General features: G+C 43.3%; 1 protein-coding gene across 2 annotated transcripts in view; it reads left to right on the top strand.

The window, feature by feature from the left end:
- The window catches only part of IPO7 (importin 7), a 351,366-nt gene that overhangs the window by 132,099 nt on the left and 198,829 nt on the right, over window positions 1–20,438 (top strand). For both annotated transcript variants that reach the window (XM_069223632.1, XM_069223633.1), the window contains 4 exons: window positions 5,669–5,735; window positions 5,810–5,935; window positions 17,018–17,115; window positions 17,451–17,546. In XM_069223632.1, coding sequence (XP_069079733.1) covers window positions 5,669–5,735; window positions 5,810–5,935; window positions 17,018–17,115; window positions 17,451–17,546 — 387 coding nt within the window. The remainder of the gene's footprint in view (window positions 1–5,668; window positions 5,736–5,809; window positions 5,936–17,017; window positions 17,116–17,450; window positions 17,547–20,438) is intronic.

Here is a 20,438-nt window from a genome sequence, read left to right as displayed (position 1 = left end):
AGAACGCTTCAGTTTACTCCTCAGCAACAAACAGCACAAAAGGTAACACCTCCTCCCTCGCCTCCACCTGTAACTCCGGCTTCGCCAACTTACACCCCGTCACATTCGCCAGCTCACACCGCCATGAGCCACGATGACCAAGATCAGGATGCGTGGGACTTGTATGACGCACCAGTGTCTGATAACAGCCCAGACACATACCCAACTAGGCCATCACCACCGGAAGACAGCACAGCCTACTCACAAGTGGTGGCTAGAGCAGCATTATTCCATAATGTGGAACTACACTCGGAACAAGTAGAGGATGATTTTTTATTTAACACCCTCTCCTCAACCCACAGCTCCTACCAAAGCCTGCCGATGCTCCCAGGCATGCTACGCCATGCAAAGGACATTTTCAAGGAGCCAGTTAAAAGTAGGGCAGTGACGCCTAGGGTGGACAAAAAGTATAAGGCGCCTCCTACGGACCCTGTATTCATCACCTCTCAGCTGCCACCAGACTCTGTGGTGGTAGGGGCTGCCAGAAAACGGGCAAACTCACACACTTCTGGGGATGCACCTCCCCCAGATAAAGAAAGTAGGAAGTTCGATGCAGCCGGGAAGAGGGTTGCTGTCCAAGCAGCAAACCAGTGGCGCATCGCAAATTCACAAGCGCTGCTAGCGCGATACGACAGAGCCCACTGGGATGAGATGCAGCATCTCATTGAACATCTCCCAAAAGATCTGCAAAAAAGAGCAAAACAGGTTGTTGAGGAGGGTCAAAACATTTCCAACAATCAAATACGCTCCTCCATGGATGCAGCAGACACGGCCGCAAGAACCATTAATACGTCGGTTACCATCCGTAGGCACGCATGGCTCAGAACGTCTGGATTCAAGCCAGAAATTCAGCAGGCAGTGCTTAACATGCCAGTAAACGAGAAACTTCTGTTCGGTCCGGAGGTCGACACAGCCATAGAAAAGCTCAAGAAGGACACTGACACTGCCAAGGCCATGGGCGCACTCTACTCCCCGCAGAGCAGAGGATCTTATAACACCTTCCGCAAAACACCTTTTAGAGGAGGGTTTCGGGGTCAGGCCACACAAGCTAGCACCTCACAGTCCGCACCGCCCACCTACCAGGGACAGTACAGGGGAGGTTTTCGGGGCCAGTATAGAGGGGGGCAATTTCCTAGAAATAAAAAAGATTTCAAAGCCCCAAAACCACTACCAACAAGCAGTGACTCACACGTCACTCACCCCTCCCACACAACACCAGTGGGGGGGAGGATACATCAATATTACGAAGCATGGGACAAAATAACTACAGACACATGGGTCCTAGCAATTATCCAACATGGTTATTGCATAGAATTCATGCAATTCCCTCCAGACATACCACCAAAATCACAAAATTTATCAAAATACCATTCACAGCTTCTAGAGATAGAAGTTCAAGCACTACTGCAAAAATATGCAATAGAATTAGTACCAAGCACACAAATAAACACAGGAGTTTATTCACTGTACTTCTTGATACCAAAAAAGGACGAAACACTGAGACCAATTCTAGACCTCAGGGTAGTAAACACATTCATCAAATCAGACCACTTTCACATGGTCACACTACAAGAAGTGTTACCATTGCTCAGAAAACACGACTACATGACAACCCTAGACCTCAAGGACGCATATTTCCATATACCAATACATCAATCACACAGGAAATATCTAAGGTTTGTATTCAAAGGAATACATTACCAATTCAAAGTATTGCCTTTTGGTTTAACAACCGCTCCAAGAGTATTCACAAAATGCCTAGCAGTAGTCGCTGCACACATCAGAAGGCAGCAAATACATGTGTTCCCGTATCTAGACGACTGGCTAATCAAAACCAGTTCGCTCACACAATGCTCAAACCACACAAATCAAGTCATACAAACCCTCTACAATCTAGGGTTCACCGTCAACTTTGCAAAATCAAACATTCTGCCAAGCAAAGTACAGCAATATCTAGGAGCCATAATAGACACAACAAAAGGAGTAGCAACGCCAACTCCACAAAGGATCCACAATTTCAACAGGGTCATTCAACACATGTCTCCAAACCAAACAATACAAGCAAGAACAATACTACAGCTCCTAGGCATGATGTCCTCATGCATAGCCATTGTCCCAAACGCAAGACTGCACATGAGGCCCTTACAACAGTGCCTAGCCTCACAGTGGTCTCAAGCACAGGGTCACCTTCTAGATCTGGTGTTGCTAGACCGCCAAACTTACCTATCGCTTCTATGGTGGAACAGTATAAATTTAAACAGAGGGCGGCCTTTCCAAGACCCAGTGCCACAGTACGTAATAACAACAGATGCTTCCATGACAGGGTGGGGAGCACATCTCAATCAACACAACATAAGAGGACAATGGAACATACATCAAACAAAACTGCATATAAATCATCTAGAATTATTAGCAGTTTTTCAAGCACTAAAAGCTTTCCAACCAATCATAACACACAAATACATCCTTGTCAAAACAGACAACATGACAACGATGTATTATCTAAACAAACAAGGAGGAACACATTCAACGCAGTTAAGCTTGTTAGCTCAAAAAATATGGAAGTGGGCAATCCACCATCAAATTGGTCTGATAGCACAGTTTATTCCGGGGATCCAGAATCAGCTGGCAGACAATCTCTCTCGAGATCACCAGCAAGTCCACGAATGGGAAATCCACCCACAAATTCTGAACACCTACTTCACACTCTGGGGAACACCACAAATAGACTTATTTGCAACAAAAGAGAACGCAAAATGCCAAAACTTCGCGTCCAGATACCCACACAAGCAATCCCAAGGCAATGCCCTATGGATGAACTGGTCAGGAATATTTGCTTACGCTTTTCCTCCTCTCCCTCTCCTTCCTTACCTAGTAAACAAATTGAGTCAAAACAAACTCAAACTCATTTTAATAGCACCAACGTGGGCAAGACAACCCTGGTACACAACACTGCTAGATCTGTCTGTAGTACCACACATCAAACTGCCCAACAAACCAGATCTGTTAACGCAACACAACCAACAGATCAGACACCCGGACCCAGCATCGCTGAATCTAGCAATCTGGCTCCTGAAATCCTAGAATTCGGACACTTACAACTTAGCCAAGAGTGTATGGAAGTCATAAAGCAGGCCAGAAGGCCATCCACTAGACACTGCTACGCAAGTAAGTGGAAAAGATTTGTTTGGTACTGCCATCATAATCAGATACAACCACTAGAGGCAACTCCAAAACATATAGTAAATTACTTGCTCCATTTACAAAAAGCAAAGCTAGCCTTCTCTTCTATTAAAATACACCTTGCAGCAATATCTGCATACCTGCAAACTACATATTCAACTTCCTTGTATAGGATACCAGTTATCAAAGCATTCATAGAAGGGCTTAAAAGAATTATACCACCAAGAACACCACCTGTTCCTTCATGGAACCTAAACGTGGTTCTAACAAGACTCATGGGCCCACCTTTCGAACCCATGCACTCTTGCGGAATACAATTCCTCACCTGGAAAGTTGCCTTTCTATAGCCATTACATCTCTAAGAAGAGTAAGTGAAATTCAAGCGTTCACAACACAAGAACCTTTTATACAAATACATAAAAATAAGGTCGTCCTACGACCTAATCCAAAATTTTTACCAAAAGTTATTTCTCCATTCCATCTAAATCAAACGGTAGAACTACCAGTATTCTTCCCACAGCCAGATTCTGTGGCTGAAAGAGCACTACATACATTAGATGTCAAAAGAGCATTAATGTACTACATTGACAGAACGAAGAACATCAGAAAAACTAAACAGCTATTTATTGCATTCCAAAAACCTCATGCAGGTAACCCAATATCAAAACAAGGTATAGCCAGATGGATAGTTAAATGCATCCAAATCTGCTACCTTAAAGCAAAAAGACAACTGCCCATTACTCCCAGGGCACATTCAACAAGGAAAAAAGGTGCTTCAATGGCCTTTTTAGGAAACATCCCAATGCAAGAAATTTGTAAGGCAGCCACTTGGTCTACGCCTCACACATTCACCAAACACTACTGTATAGATGTGCTATCCGCACAACAAGCTACAGTAGGTCAAGCTGTATTAAGAACTCTATTTCAGACAACTTCTACTCCTACAGGCTAAACCACCGCTTATGGGGAACTAACTGCTTACTAGTCTATGCATACCATGTGTATCTACAGCGACAGATGCCATCGAACTGAAAATGTCACTTACCCAGTGTACATCTGTTCGTGGCATCAGTCGCTGAGATTCACATGGACCCACCCACCTCCCCGGAAGCCTGTAGCAGTTCAGAAGTTACCTTCAATTTTGTACATTAGTATATATATTACTTAATCCTTTAATAGGTACATACTTACATTTTTCATTGCGCGGGCACTATTACTATAGTACAACTCCTACCTCACCCTCTGCGGGGAAAACAATCGAAGATGGAGTCGACGCCCATGCGCAATGAGCACAGAAGGTGGAGTCACTCGGTCCCGTGACTCGAAAACACTTCTTCGAAGAAAAACAACTTGTAACACTCCGACCCAACACCAGATGGCGAGCTCATGCATACCATGTGAATCTCAGCGACTGATGCCACGAACAGATGTACACTGGGTAAGTGACATTTTCATTATTGTCTATGTGTATGTACAACAAATGCTTAACACTACTCCTTGGATAAGCCTACTGCTCGACCACACTACCACAAAATAGAGCATTAGTATTATCTATTTTACCTCTAAGGGGAACCTTTGGACTCTGTGCATGCTATTCCTTACTTTGAAATAGCACATACAGAGCCAACTTCCTACAGTTACCCTAATAAAGTACCTTTTTATTTTTGTAACACTGTCCTTTTATGTGTGTAAATGCTGTGACACTATAGTGGTGTTGCATAAGCTTTGCATGTCTCCTAGATGAGTCTTGGCTGCTCAACCACAGCTACCTCTAGAGATCCCTGGCTTCTTAGACACTGCCTACACCCCACTAGTAATGGATTCCTGGCCTGGTATAAGGTCATAATACCATAGGTGCTCACCACATGCCAGGCCAGCTTCCTACAGCACCCTCCTCCCCATAAAGGAACCCCTTACATCTTCCTATTATCTCTCGTGCTGGAAAATCTGAGAGTGGAGACTCTGGTGAGGATTCTAAAAAGGAGCTATTGGCTGGACTTTGGGTCATTCCTATTAACACTAATAAGCTATTAAAGTGAATGTGTTGCATTAACTTCAATGTAGTTTTTCTTTACTGCTTTTTATGGTGCTGTGGTACTCCCGAGAATGATTTAAGCATGCAAATATATGAAAGATACAAATACTGAGAACTACAGTTACAGGTAATTAGCTTTTTTCGTTTTGTTAATCCATAATTATGTGCAAAAGCCATGGATGCAGATTTGTATAATTCAACTAGGTCTGATAAGTGGATCGAGAGGTGCTTCTCAACTGGTTTTGATAAACTCTTGGTACTTTTAATCCTACAGTCATAAGATGTAGAATCAGTACTTGTTTTGGTCATGCACAATTTGTGTTTGAACTGCATTTTGCTAGTAACTGTCTTCACACATGTTTGTAACTTCCTTGAAGCTAATTTGCCATACAATATGTCCTTTTCATACAGATTACTCAGCAGCTGGAAGGGATTTGTTTGCAGGTGATTGGAACGGTTTTACAGCAGCATGTGCTAGGTAAGTTCCCCTGTCGTCTGTGTGCAGTGTTTGTTTGTACTGCAGTTATTTCATTATTTGGTCTTCTGTTTCAGAATTTTATGAAGAAATATTTTCCTTGGCCCATAGCCTGACTTGTCAGCAAGTATCTGCACAGATGTGGCAACTTTTACCTCTTGTGTTTGAAGTTTTTCAGCAAGATGGATTTGACTACTTTACAGGTACGGTTCAATTAACTTGAGTAAACTTGTATAATTGAAATGGAAGCCTTGATCCTAGTAATAGACCCTGATTTAGAAAGTAAGATTATTGTAATGTATTTTCAGAAACTGGATTTGTCTGAATGATGTGTACTTGCAAAGCCAGAGCAGGTACCCAGAAAGGTCCTGGGGCTAAGCTAAGTTTGACATTTAGAGTTTCTTTAAAGCGGTAGCAATTTTTCCAAAGGTTTTTACACACAGAAATTGATTATATTAAGCTTTAAATGTATTTTGTCTACATTTCAATGGAATGTCAATGTGTGGGCCATTTTATTCTCCCTTGTTTTACTTGATAATCTAAACTACGTTTTTGGCAAAAGCTTACTTTTGAATTTGAAAATGGTTTCTCATCCAGACTTTCAAGGCTTCAACTGATCTGCACAGCTGTATTACTTGCTAAACTGTCCATTTTATGGACCTTGACAAGTTGCTCAGGGTGCAAGGTTGGTTGTCGCATTTGATATTCTTTCATGAAATCTGTAAAGCAAGTTGACACTTCTTGCAAAACTCTGGCTCCTAGAACAGTTAGCCTTTGTCTAAAATAAAAGCTTCTTGGTGCGTTACAATGTTGAAGGGAGGAGGACAGGGAAAGCATACAACATTGGAATGGGTAGAGTGGCTTGAGTAGCTAAGGAAAAATGTGGTGGCCTAGGTGCCTGTTACGGGAGCATAGAGTTTTGCGTCTAAAGGGCAAAGGCGAGCACAGCTCACAATGTTTCTTGAGATGAAAGTTGGGGAGTAGAAGTTGGAAAGGAAAGTTGGGGTGAGTCCGAGGGAGGAGGTGCAGAAAGTACAGAAATTTTTGTTTTTAATAGCAAAATGTAAATAAAAAAATAAACAGTAATTTTGTTTGCTTGACCTCCCTTATTCTAAATACCTTTATGTATATTGAAGCAGCTATTTTTTTTTTATTAACATGGTCTGCTTTCCACATAATCATGTGGATGTTAAACTACGCGTCACAAATGCTACACAATGTTGGCAAAAATGCACGGACTGGCCAGAGCACAAGCCACTGAGGTACTTGTTATCATGAACACTTATAAACACCCATACCGGTGTGCAACTGGTACGCATGCACCTGCATTCACAGATCGGCATGCGCACAAAACACAAACCTGTGCTGTCTTGTCCTACCATTGACAGGCACTCTTTGCACAGGAAATAAACCTTTCATATTTTCATTGGTTAGACAGGTGTGTGTGTGTGTGGGGAAAAGTCCCAAGAATGGGTAGGCAGGTTACCTGAAAGTTAGGTTATGGGGTGAACAAGCTGTCTGTAGCGAGGTTAGGTGTTTTTCTTTGTAGAATCCATTGTCTTGGGGCATTACTTAAAGCTACAGCATGAGCGCCTGGCCCTATGCATTACCATTCACTTGGAGGATGAATCCATTCAATCATTTGAAGGTTAATGTCACTTGAAATGGAAGATTTCTGTTGCTCAGTAGAACAAACAAAACATTGTAGTCAGACTAAGTTAATTTGTTAATCCTTCTCGTGCATGCTAAATATGGGATTGTTTGTTAGATAATCATATTAAATATAGAAGAACCTGCCTTAGCAAGGAATATTTGTCATACATACATAAATTACCTCACACTGACAAGTTATTGTGGAATATCTGACACCCAGTGATACTTTAAAAGGGGCACTTGACAGCACTGATATTTATTGTGGGATCATTGAGGCTGTGATGTTAGTAGGAAATCACTTGATATTTGGGCCTTCTTGTAAATAGGGGGGGAGCTGTGTCAAAGGAGCACACCAATAGCATCTAATTATGTGGTAGAAAGAATGTATTGGAGGAATGAGTTGGTAAGTCCATCTGGTGTTATCCAAGCATAACAAATACCACTCTCCTGGCCTACACCCCCAGCAAGGACATAGCAAAAAGGGTACATTGGCATACGGCTGTGTTGTGTATATTTTTAACTGTTGATTTACGGTCAAGTCCCAGAGCCTGTAGATTAAATGCTACTGCACTGATTGTGCTATACACTTCAGTAGCCTTTAAGTATCCTTTAAACAGGTCTCAGTCCTGCCATCGCATCTTGTGTGCAGTTAAAACTTCCACGTCAACCTGGCAAAATAAACCTTTTGCTAAACCTAATTGTTCCTCCTTAATATCACTCCTAGGCGCTACACAGCTCGGAGGGCAGGGTGTAGTCTATTTGAAAAGTTGGACGTGTACTTTTTGTTTCCGACAAACTTTAAACTTTTCAGTATTGCATGGCCTGCCTCTCCTGAAGGATAACCTTGGGTTAACTTTTCACATTAAGTAAGTTATAACTTACCAATGGGAACGGGTAGGAATGTCACGTTTGGTGTCTTGAGAAGTTATTTAAAACCATGGTAAAGTCTGATTTTGACACAATTCTGAAAATGCAACTTTTTAAAAATTTGGAAATGTTTTATCTTTACCATTTGGTGGGTGCCTGCAGCCTGTGTCCTGGATCAAATGACTGGTTGTAGCTGGCAGTCAGTCTATTGCTTGTTCCTCCCAGACAGTGTTACAATGAGGAGCATGGGTGTTGGCAGTGTGAGGGTCTGTCCAGATGAGAGGAGCCGTCGCCTACCACACTTGCAAACCACATGGACCACTCACTCACATGGTTTTCACCCCGGGGTACTCATGCTGTATGGGACATGATTTTACCAGATCTACTCTATGAAACGCACTCTATTGTAGATGTTACAGTCTTAAGCTTTTGTAAAATATTTCTTCTTCCAGCCTTCAGTCATCCAGTCCACTTACAAGTGTTATTGGCAACGGAGCACTGTCTATTTTCCTGGCTACAGATGTCAATATTAAGTAATCATAGTCCTCTCTTATCAAGTGCCCTTGCTTTTCTTGTTGAATAATTCAGTCTTTTACTCCAAAATAAAATCCTGTGTGAATACTGACAATCCTTTTTGAATAACTACTTTTTTCGTTGTATCAGTGGCTGTTATTGTCTCAAGATATACATTATTTTCCAATACTCTCTAACTTCGGGTCCAGGTCTTCTCATTTAATTGCTTCAGGAGTTTGTATTTCGTGTTTAAACTTCTGCTTTACTTCAGTTATACACCAGGTCTTTATTCATAACTCTGCAATACTGCTTATTTAATGAGAAACATGCAGGGTTACATGTCAGCGATTCATTCGAGTTAATACATTTTATTGAAGCATATGTCTACGTGAAGGTCAGCAAACATTACCTTTTAACATTCTTGAACCAGGTGAATTAAAAAATAAATGCAGCTTAAGCTATTCCAACTAAAGTGTAGCTGTCTGTTCAATGCTGGACTTTCTCTTCTGTAGCTTAAAGCACATGTTTTTTCTTATGAGCCCTACAATTTTAGTTCTGCAGATTGTTAAATGCATTGGTTTAGAAATGTTTAAAATCTGCTCCCTGCCCTCATTGTATCACAGTACAGTGTGATCTGTCACAGCAGCCTCAGATTGGTATCAGAACTGTTGGTTATAGCACAGCTTTCTACCTTGTGGAATATTATGTACCCCCCACACGCACCTCCTATTACATTGTTCTGAGTAGCATCTGGGTTTGCTTGCTTTTTCGTTCATTGGATGACTGCAATACATTTTGGATTGTTTTAGGTACTAAACTACAAACATTAGGGTGAAGTCTTGCATCTGGATCTGACTATTGTCCTTTCCTTAGTTCAGGTTTTAAATGAGTCCTGCTCATAACAAGTGAGATCTAAACCATTCTATGTTGGTTGCAGGTCCTGACCCTCAGTGTGTTCCTCTTTTTGTTACCCTCTTGCTGCTGCAGGAGTTGGGCAGTGTCAGTAAAAACCGATCTTAAAATGTCATACACACATTTGCCTGCCTCTTGGTAATATTCAGTGAGATGACCCTGTAAAATCCAATGACTGATTAAAGACTGAGGTGCTTGCCTCCAATGTAGCTCCTCAGTACACTCACCTAGAGAATTCACATCAAAGTAGTCCTGAAGATATTAATATACAATACTTATTTTTGCACCCAGTGTTTCTTACGTGGTGGATGTTTTTGGGGTGTTTTTTATTAAGAGATGAGTTAATACACGCCTTGGCAAATATAATTAGATAGGACTTAAAAGATACGTCTGGTCAAAGGAAGATGTAATTACATTGTAACATGTAGCATTCCTGCTTCTTTGTGACTGATTTTGATTTACTGGCAAGCCAGACTGCTGTCCCAGCCATCAGATTGGTTGCCCTTTCACCCAATCAGAATAGGGGCCTGAGTTTGGATGATTCTGATTCACAAGACACAGCCGTAGCTCTTGGTGGTTCTTAAACTGCGGCAAGAAATCTGCCTGCCGATTGCTGTTTTTACCCACCCCAAAGAAAAGGAAGATTCACCGTATGAATTGCTTCATATTAGCACAAACTAGGTGCTGTGGGGTCAGGTATGGGGGCTTTGCAAGAAATAACCATGTTTTGTTCCAAGGGCTTACTCCCACTCATTGCATTGTCCTTTGTTGCCAGTCTTTCTCCCTTATAATATTATGTTCGATGGCATCTGTCGCTGTAGATACGCATGTTCTGCAATAGCTCGCCATCTGGTGTTGGGCCGGAGTGTTACAAGTTGTTTTTCTTCGAAGAAGTCTTTCGAGTCACGGGACCGAGTGACTCCTCCTTTTGTCTCCATTGCGCATGGGCGTCGACTCCATCCTCGATTGTTTTTTTTCCGCCATCGGGTTCGGACGTGTTCCTGTCGCTCCGAGTTTCGGAACGGAAAAAATAGTTAATTTCGGAAGATTTTCGTCGGTATTGTTGCGTTCGGGATCGGCGTACTTAGATTCAACACCGCATCGAAGATCGAAGAGCTCCGGTGCCCTTCGGGGTAGTTTTTCGATCCTCCGTCGGGGCCTGGTCGGCCCGACCGCGTGCTGAGGAACGCCGATGGAACGGACCCCGTTCCGTTTCTGCCCCAAATGCCACAATAAATACCCCTACACAGACCAACACTTGGTCTGCAACCTGTGCCTGTCACCTGAGCACAGCGAAGACACCTGCGAGGCCTGTCGTGCGTTCCGGTCCCGAAAAACACTCCGAGACCGTCGAGCCAGAAGACTTCAAATGGCGTCCGCACCGACAGCCCAACGGGAGTTCGAGGAACAGGAAGAGGAAGGTACCTTCTCGATCCAAGACTCAGACTCCGAAGGATTCGACGATACACAAACCGTGAGTAAGACGTCGAAAACCACACAAAGAAACATTTACAAGGCCCAGGGGACGCCACTGCCACCAGGCCATGGCTCAACCCATAAAATCGGTGACCGACCGTCGGCACCGAAAAAGGCCCAAACAGTGCCGAGATCGTCCGACTCCGGTCGAGACACCGGCACGCAGCCTTCTCGGGACCGAGAAAGTGCTGGAGACAAGCCTCGACACCGAGATGCCGGTGTGGACACGGCTCGACGCCGAGACAGCGGCACCGAAACAGATCGACGCCGAGAGGTTTCGGCACCGAAAAGGAAAAAAGTCACCTCGGAGCCGAAAAAACACGCAGACACAGTTTCGACGCCGAAACAAACTGCAAGCGACCCAGCTTCAGGCTCTTATACAGAAGAGCACTCGCTAACCTCCCAAATGCAGAAGCATAGGTTTGAGGAAGAGCTACAAGCAACTGATGCGGACCATACGCAAAAGCGTATCTTCATTCAGCAGGGGACAGGAAAAATAAGCACCCTTCCCCCCATTAGGAGAAAGAGAAGGTTGGAGTTCCAGGCGGAACAAGTACCACAACCCAAAGTGGTGAAAAGAGTTACACCACCACCCTCTCCTCCGCCCGTGATTAACGTTTCACCAGCACAAACGCCATCACACTCCCCAGCTCACACCACCATGAGCCAGGGTGACCAAGACCAGGACGCATGGGACCTATACGACGCCCCAGTGTCAGATAACAGCCCAGAGGCATACCCTACAAAACCATCTCCACCAGAAGACAGCACCGCGTACTCTCAGGTGGTGGCTAGAGCAGCACAATTTCACAACGTAAGCCTCCACTCAGAACAGGTCGAGGATGATTTCCTGTTCAACACACTCTCCTCCACCCACAGCTCCTACCAAAGCCTGCCTATGCTCCCTGGTATGCTCCGGCACGCAAAAGACATATTTAAGGACCCGGTCAAAAGTAGGGCAATCACACCAAGGGTGGAAAAAAAGTATAAGCCGCCTCCTACAGACCCGGCTTTCATCACAACACAGCTGCCACCAGACTCTGTTGTTGTAGGAGCAGCTAGGAAAAGGGCCAACTCTCACACATCTGGAGATGCACCACCCCCAGATAAAGAAAGCCGCAAGTTTGATGCAGCTGGTAAAAGAGTCGCAGCACAAGCTGCAAACCAGTGGCGCATCGCGAACTCCCAGGCACTACTTGCGCGCTATGACAGAGCCCACTGGGACGAGATGCAACATCTCATTGAACATCTGCCCAAAGACTTCCAAAATAGGGCAAAACAAGTGGTTGAAGAGGGACAGGCCATCTCCAACAACCAGATCCGCTCCTCCATGGACGCTGCAGATACAGCTGCACGGACAATTAATACATCTGTAACTATCAGAAGGCATGCATGGCTCCGAACGTCTGGATTTAAACCAGAGATTCAACAAGCAGTTCTCAATATGCCTTTTAATGAAAAAGAACTGTTCGGTCCAGAAGTGGACACAGCGATTGAGAAACTCAAAAAAGATACGGACACTGCCAAAGCCATGGGCGCACTCTACTCCCCGCAGAGCAGAGGGAATTACAGCTCATTCCGTAAAACGCCCTTTCGAGGGGGGTTTCGGGGTCAAAGCACACAAGCCAGCACCTCACAAGCCACACCGTCCAGTTACCAAGGACAGTATAGAGGAGGTTTTCGGGGACAATATAGAGGAGGGCAATTCCCTAGAAATAGAGGAAGATTCCAAAGCCCCAAAACCCCTACTACTAAACAGTGACTCACATGTCACTCACCCCCTCCACACAACACCAGTGGGGGGACGAATAGGTCATTATTACAGAGCATGGGAGAAAATCACTACAGACACTTGGGTTCTAGCAATTATCCAACATGGTTACTGCATAGAATTTCTACAGTTCCCTCCAAACATACCACCAAAAGCACAAAATTTAACAACACACCATTCCAATCTCCTAGAGATAGAAGTGCAGGCACTATTGCAAAAGAATGCAATCGAATTAGTGCCAAACACACAAATAAACACAGGAGTTTACTCACTGTACTTTCTGATACCAAAGAAGGACAAAACACTGAGACCAATCCTAGACCTCAGAGTAGTCAACACTTTCATCAAATCAGACCACTTCCACATGGTCACACTACAAGAAGTATTGCCATTGCTAAAGCTGCACGTTTACATGGCAACTTTAGACCTCAAGGATGCTTATTTCCATATACCAATTCACCCATCGCACAGGAAATACCTAAGGTTTGTATTCAAAGGAATACATTACCAATTCAAGGTACTGCCTTTCGGATTAACAACCGCACCAAGAGTCTTTACCAAATGTCTAGCGGTAGTCGCTGCACACATCAGAAGGCAGCAAATACATGTGTTCCCATATCTAGACGACTGGCTAATCAAGGCCCATTCGTTAATAGAGTGCTCAAATCACACAAATCATATCATACAAACCCTCTTCAAACTAGGGTTCACCGTCAATTTCACAAAATCCAAGATTCGGCCACGCAAGGTACAACAATACCTGGGAGCCATAATAGACACATCAAAAGGAGTAGCCACTCCAAGTCCACAAAGAATTCAAAATTTCAACACCATCATACAACGCATGTATCCAACACAAAAGATACAAGCAAAGATGGTATTACAACTCCTAGGCATGATGTCATCATGCATAGCCATTGTCCCAAACGCAAGACTGCACATGAGGCCCTTACAACAATGCCTAGCATCACAGTGGTCTCAAGCACAGGGTCACCTTCTAGATCTGGTGTTAATAGACCGCCAAACTTACCTCTCGCTTCTGTGGTGGAACAACATAAATTTAAACAAGGGGCGGCCTTTCCAAGACCCAGTGCCACAATACGTAATAACAACAGATGCTTCCATGACAGGGTGGGGAGCACACCTCGATCAACACAGCATACAAGGACAATGGAACGTACATCAAACAAAACTGCATATCAATCACCTAGAACTTCTTGCAGTTTTTCAAGCACTAAAAGCTTTCCAACCAATAATAGTTCACAAATACATTCTCGTCAAAACAGACAACATGACAACAATGTATTATCTAAACAAGCAGGGAGGGACGCACTCCACGCAGTTAAGCATGTTAGCACAAAAAATTTGGCATTGGGCAATTCACAACCAAATTCGCCTAATTGCACAGTTTATACCAGGGATACAAAATCAACTCGCAGACAATCTCTCTCGAGATCACCAACAGGTCCACGAATGGGAAATTCACCCCCAAATACTGAACACTTATTTCAAACTCTGGGGAACACCTCAGATAGACTTGTTTGCGACAAGGGAGAACGCAAAATGCCAAAACTTCGCATCCAGATACCCACACAAACAATCCCAAGGCAATGCCCTATGGATGAACTGGTCAGGGATATTTGCTTACGCTTTTCCTCCTCTCCCTCTCCTTCCTTACCTGGTAAACAAACTCAGTCAAAGCAAACTCAAACTCATATTGATAGCACCAACTTGGGCAAGGCAACCCTGGTACACAACGCTGCTAGACCTATCAGTGGTACCCTGCATCAAATTGCCCAACAGGCCAGATCTGTTGACACAGCACAACCAAAAGATCAGACACCCAGATCCAGCATCGCTGAATCTAGCAATCTGGCTCCTGAAATCCTAGAATTCGGGCACTTACAACTTACCCAAGAATGTATGGAAGTCATAAAACAAGCAAGAAGGCCATCCACCAGGCACTGCTATGCAAGTAAATGGAAGAGGTTTGTTTGCTACTGCCATATTAATCAAATACAACCATTACACACAACTCCAGAACATGTAGTGGGTTACTTGCTTCACTTACAAAAATCTAACCTAGCTTTCTCTTCCATTAAGATTCACCTTGCAGCAATATCTGCATACCTGCAGACTACCTATTCAACTTCCCTATATAAAATACCAGTCATTAAAGCATTCATGGAGGGCCTTAGGAGAATTATACCACCAAGAACACTACCTGTTCCTTCATGGAACCTAAATGTTGTCCTAACTAGACTTATGGGTCCACCTTTTGAACCCATGCACTCCTGCGACATACAGTTCCTAACCTGGAAGGTGGCATTTCTCATCGCCATTACTTCCCTGAGAAGAGTAAGCGAGATTCAGGCGTTTACTATACAGGAACCTTTTATACAACTACACAAAAACAAAGTCGTCCTAAGGACCAATCCTAAATTTTTGCCAAAGGTTATTTCACCGTTCCATCTAAATCAAACAGTGGAACTTCCGGTGTTCTTTCCACAGCCAGATACCGTAGCTGAAAGGGCACTACATACATTAGATGTCAAAAGAGCATTAATGTATTACATTGACAGAACAAAGAACATCAGAAAGACTAAACAACTCTTTATTGCATTTCAAAAACCTCATGCAGGAAACCCAATTTCAAAACAAGGTATAGCCAGATGGATAGTTAAATGCATCCAAATCTGCTACCTTAAAGCTAAACGACAGCTGCCCATTACACCAAGGGCACACTCAACCAGAAAGAAAGGTGCTACCATGGCCTTTCTAGGAAACATCCCAATGCAAGAAATATGTAAGGCAGCCACATGGTCTACGCCTCACACATTCACCAAGCACTACTGTGTAGACGTGTTATCCGCACAACAAGCCACAGTAGGTCAAGCTGTATTAAGGACATTATTTCAGACTACTTCCACTCCTACAGGCTGATCCACCGCTTTTGGGGAAATAACTGCTTACTAGTCTATTGCAGAACATGCGTATCTACAGCGACAGATGCCATCGAACTGAAAATGTCACTTACCCAGTGTACATCTGTTCGTGGCATCAGTCGCAGTAGATTCGCATGTGCCCACCCGCCTCCCCGGGAGCCTGTAGCAGTTTGGAAGTTACCTTCTATTATTTATATATGTATCATCTCAACCTTAAATAAGTGCATACTTAGTCACTCCATTGCATGGGCACTATTACTACAATTCAACTCCTACCTCACCCTCTGCGGGGAAAAACAATCGAGGATGGAGTCGACGCCCATGCGCAATGGAGACAAAAGGAGGAGTCACTCGGTCCCGTGACTCGAAAGACTTCTTCGAAGAAAAACAACTTGTAACACTCCGGCCCAACACCAGATGGCGAGCTATTGCAGAACATGCGAATCTACTGCGACTGATGCCACGAACAGATGTACACTGGGTAAGTGACATTTTCAATACGGTTATCTTTCCTCAGTCCTGTTTCCCCTGCCATCTCTCCTGAGATTTGGTTCCAAGTTGCCTTATCTTTAAGTTTCTAGTCTCCTTCACACAACCACTGTCCTGTTTTTTTGGCGGGGGGGGTTGTCAAAGGCTAAGTTTCCTGAAATAGTGTTGTATGTAAAACTATAATTTTTTTTATTCATCTTATTGTAAATTTTAGAACTATTTGATTAATGGAGAATCTTAAGTACAGGCAAGTATCTAACCTTTCTCCATCATACATACAAATGGCTAGTGATGCTCTTCTTAGACTTCTGAGAAGACTATCCTCTGCTCTAGTTCTTAAAGAAAATCTGAATTGGTAAGGGGGAGACACACTATAGATACTAATTATGTGTTAGTATCCTGAAACAGTCCTTCAAACTGTTAAATTAAGTCACAAGTTTAGGATGGGGACATTGGTAGTCACTTATTCCAGGTAACATTTTCATAATGTCTAAATTTGACCTGGTGTGTTATTTTTTTTTTTTTTTCTTTTTTTTTTTCATTGCGTTAATCTGCTTTTATATTTCTCTCATGACAACTCAGATGGATTATTTGTCTGTTGTAATCAGATTTGCCACTAATTCACCAAGAAACTAAAGGCGGGTTCTCCTTTTATGCAGATATGATGCCTCTCTTGCATAATTATGTCACCGTTGATACAGATACACTTCTGTCTGATACAAAATATCTTGAAATGATATACAGTATGTGCAAAAAGGTAGGTACATGTCTAAATGTCTAAATACCTTGCTGTTAAAACTGAAGTTTAGCAAATGCAGGTTGTGTTTTGATAGGCTGTGTTTCAGGTTTGTAGTTTAACTGAGCGGCTTAATCTCCAACTAGGATATGGTATTGAAACATTGTAGTATTGCAGAATTGCTTTTCTAAATGCTCACTTATTACAGAACTTTTAATTGTAGCCTTTAATATTGGTTAATTAAATTAGAGCTACAGGCGGAGTTGTATCATTGAGATAATTGTATGGAAAGTTGTGTATATATTTGATTGCTAGTTTTAAGAACATTATCGTCCATTCACTTCCAACATTTGCAGGTTCTAACAGGAGTTGCAGGAGAAGATGCAGAATGCCATGCAGCTAAACTGTTGGAGGTAGTCATCCTACAGTGCAAAGGGCGGTGTATCGATCAGGTGAGATTCAATAGTCTAGTTTAGTTCAATAAACCAGTCCAACCTTTTTTCCTCCAGACAACCGAAGTCTAGACCTTTTCTTTGGAGACCCTGTCATAGTAATGTTTGGAGCTGTCCTGAAGTACCGATATGGCTGCCTTGAAAGAAGGCTGTATTTGCTATGTCACTAAATAAGCAATGTATGTCAGTGCAGTCTGTTTTTAAATTCACTAACTTTTAAAATACCTCAATTCATTTAAGTATTTTTCCATCATTGAATCATCATTTATATTTATGAAACATTAGAATGACTGCCTAATTAACCTGAAACAGGATAAAATCAGGATATGATTGATGTATTTTAATCATTTGGCAATTATTTGTTAATCCTCTGTTCTTGCTACTTTTTTGCTTCGTTCAATAATTCTGTCCATCTTAAAGATGTTTTTGAGGTCAAATTGTTAACCCCCATCTCCGTCCTTCCAGAATTCCATAAATACTTGATGTAGCTGGGCTTTCTGTTCTCAGGGACATCTAGTTGGAAGACAGAATTATCTTTTTAATGCATGTAAAAAGCCAGGAGTGCAACTTCTTAGCAAAACACATGATCTGACTTGAATATATAATACACCTGAAATGGCAGTTTTTAAACTGAAAATCGAATGTAGAAAAACCAACCACAAAAAAGCGCTTTTGTATTCTTTAGCGGCGCACAGGCATCTGGGGGAGGGTGGTAGAGGAGAGAGAATCTGCCAATTCCTGCAGAGGTGGCAAAACATTTTGTGTGACAAATGCATCCTGCAGATTGCCCTATGTGGTTGTGCTCTGCCTTTTTCTTTTTGATCCATTGCAGCTGCACAACACTTGCTGCCCAGAGCAGAACACACCTTCACCTGACTGTCCTATGGCCTGATGTTCAGCCTTTTTTTTGCCTAAAGTAGCCATTGGGTTCTGGCTTAGCTACTAGGGACTGGCTGCTCTTTCTGTGCAGATGGTCCATGCCTTAGTCCTGATCTAGAACTTTGACCTCTCAGTGCCTTCCTTCTCAAAGACAATTACAAAATGCCCTTAACCCAGATTATTTCTGCCTTGGATCCCAAAGACTGAATAGTGATTAACTTACAGGACACATTTTCTGTGTTTATAAAGGTGATGACAGTGGTCACTGACCATCTAAGATTGAGTGGTGCCAGACTTCCCCCTACCTTAATGACTGGCTGTTGAAGATGGGCTCACCGGTCTGTTCTGACAAACCTCGCATAACTGCTTTCTCTTTTTTTTTTCCCCTTTTTCTAAAGGGAAGGGGTGGGGGCTTGAGGTGGGGGAGGGAGATTGGGGACAGGGTTCTCAATCAGCCTGCCAAGGTCATATTAGATTTTTGTGGAGGATCCCTTTAATAGGAACTGTCCTGGCTACATGGTTTAGTTTCAGGCTTTTCCCTTGGACAAGCGAATGCAGGATGATTCTGATACTTCAACCCCTACCTTGAGTCTCAGTGAGAATTCTTCAGAGCTTGTCATCCTTTATCCTGATCACAGCGCATGCCAGATGGCGTGTGTTGCAGTGGGACCTTCTGTCCCAGAAGGCCCAGCACCAAGGGAGACTATCGGAATCTATCGGGTGTTGGAGGAGTCTTCCAAAGACCTGCAGTTGTGGTAATTGAGCCAGCGGCAGACCCTCTTCCTACCCCACCCAAAGTGGACATTGATGATGGACTCATCACTGTTGGCTTGGGGAGGCCAAGCAGGAGAGGCGAACATCAAACGATTTGTGTCCAGTAGAGACTTACGTCCACATCAACTTGTGACCTTGTTAGTGATCCACTTAGGGTTGAAGGCTTTGCAAACATTCAAAAGGTGGGGGTGATGGAGGGATGATTCTCATGGACACCACCACCCTGTAGTACTGCATTTTAGTTGGAGTGGGGTCTGGGGTCCTTTGATAGTAGAGCTAGCTGAACTATCAGAGGGCTTCCCGTGTTGTGTTGCCAGAGTGGACTAACTCAGCCAGCGATACCTAACAGACCATGAATATGCAGTGTCAGCACTTTCATGGGTTGGCATTCCCTAGAACGTTTTGAGGCACATATCACACTGTAGCAGTCACTCCTGTATGCCTTCTGCCTGCTACCTCTCCTTCCCAGAGTTCTAAACATCCCGATTGACTGGGTCAAAGTCTTCCTAGTGGCGCTTGATTGGGGCAGGTGTGTGAAATTCTGGGCCTGAGCATCTTTGATCAGGCTTCTACTGTGTGAAGACCTCCTGTCGCTGCAGCAAGGTAGTATATTGCATTCAGGTTTGCTGAGTCTGCACGTGGCAGTTCAGCAATAGCAGTTTAGTTGTTTTGATCTTCTTCCTGAGGTGGTTGATGTCATCCCAGTGGCCAGGCAGGCTGTCATTAAATTTATATGCTAGGTCAAGTTTGTGGTGCAGTGCCTGACCGTTTGAATCATTGCACCAGTTGGTGTTTTGCTTTGGTTTTTTTTAGCCTAGCAGTGCCTTGCTCTCAGGCAAATGTAAAATGGATGTGATGTGACAGTTAACCTTTTACTGTACTGACTAACTGCCCTTGTTCAAATCACTGGTTGTGAGCCATTTTAGAAAAGGCTTGCAACATGTTTCCACCCATATCCTGTCGAATATCACAGCAGGAAATGACTTAACTCATCACCCTCCTGATGTGTAACCTTTGCAAACCAATGTGGTTGTTCATTGCACCTACCCACCTTGAAAATATTCCAGTTGAGTGAATTCCTTGCCCTCTTGGTCCATCCTCCTTATAACACCTTTCCCAGACTAGTGCAAGGTCATAGACATCGCTCCTGTCGAAGGTGCTGACATCTTTCACTCCAAACAAAACCTCACACTTCACTCTTGAATGATAGGGCAGTGCAAAGAAGGTCAGAACAGACTT

The sequence above is a fragment of the Pleurodeles waltl genome, chromosome 3_1, assembly GCF_031143425.1.
Source record: "Pleurodeles waltl isolate 20211129_DDA chromosome 3_1, aPleWal1.hap1.20221129, whole genome shotgun sequence".
NCBI classification, from domain to species: Eukaryota; Metazoa; Chordata; class Amphibia; order Caudata; family Salamandridae; genus Pleurodeles; species Pleurodeles waltl.
The sequence above is the reverse complement of the archived record's forward strand: the minus strand, read 5'-3'. Positions and strand labels throughout refer to the sequence as shown.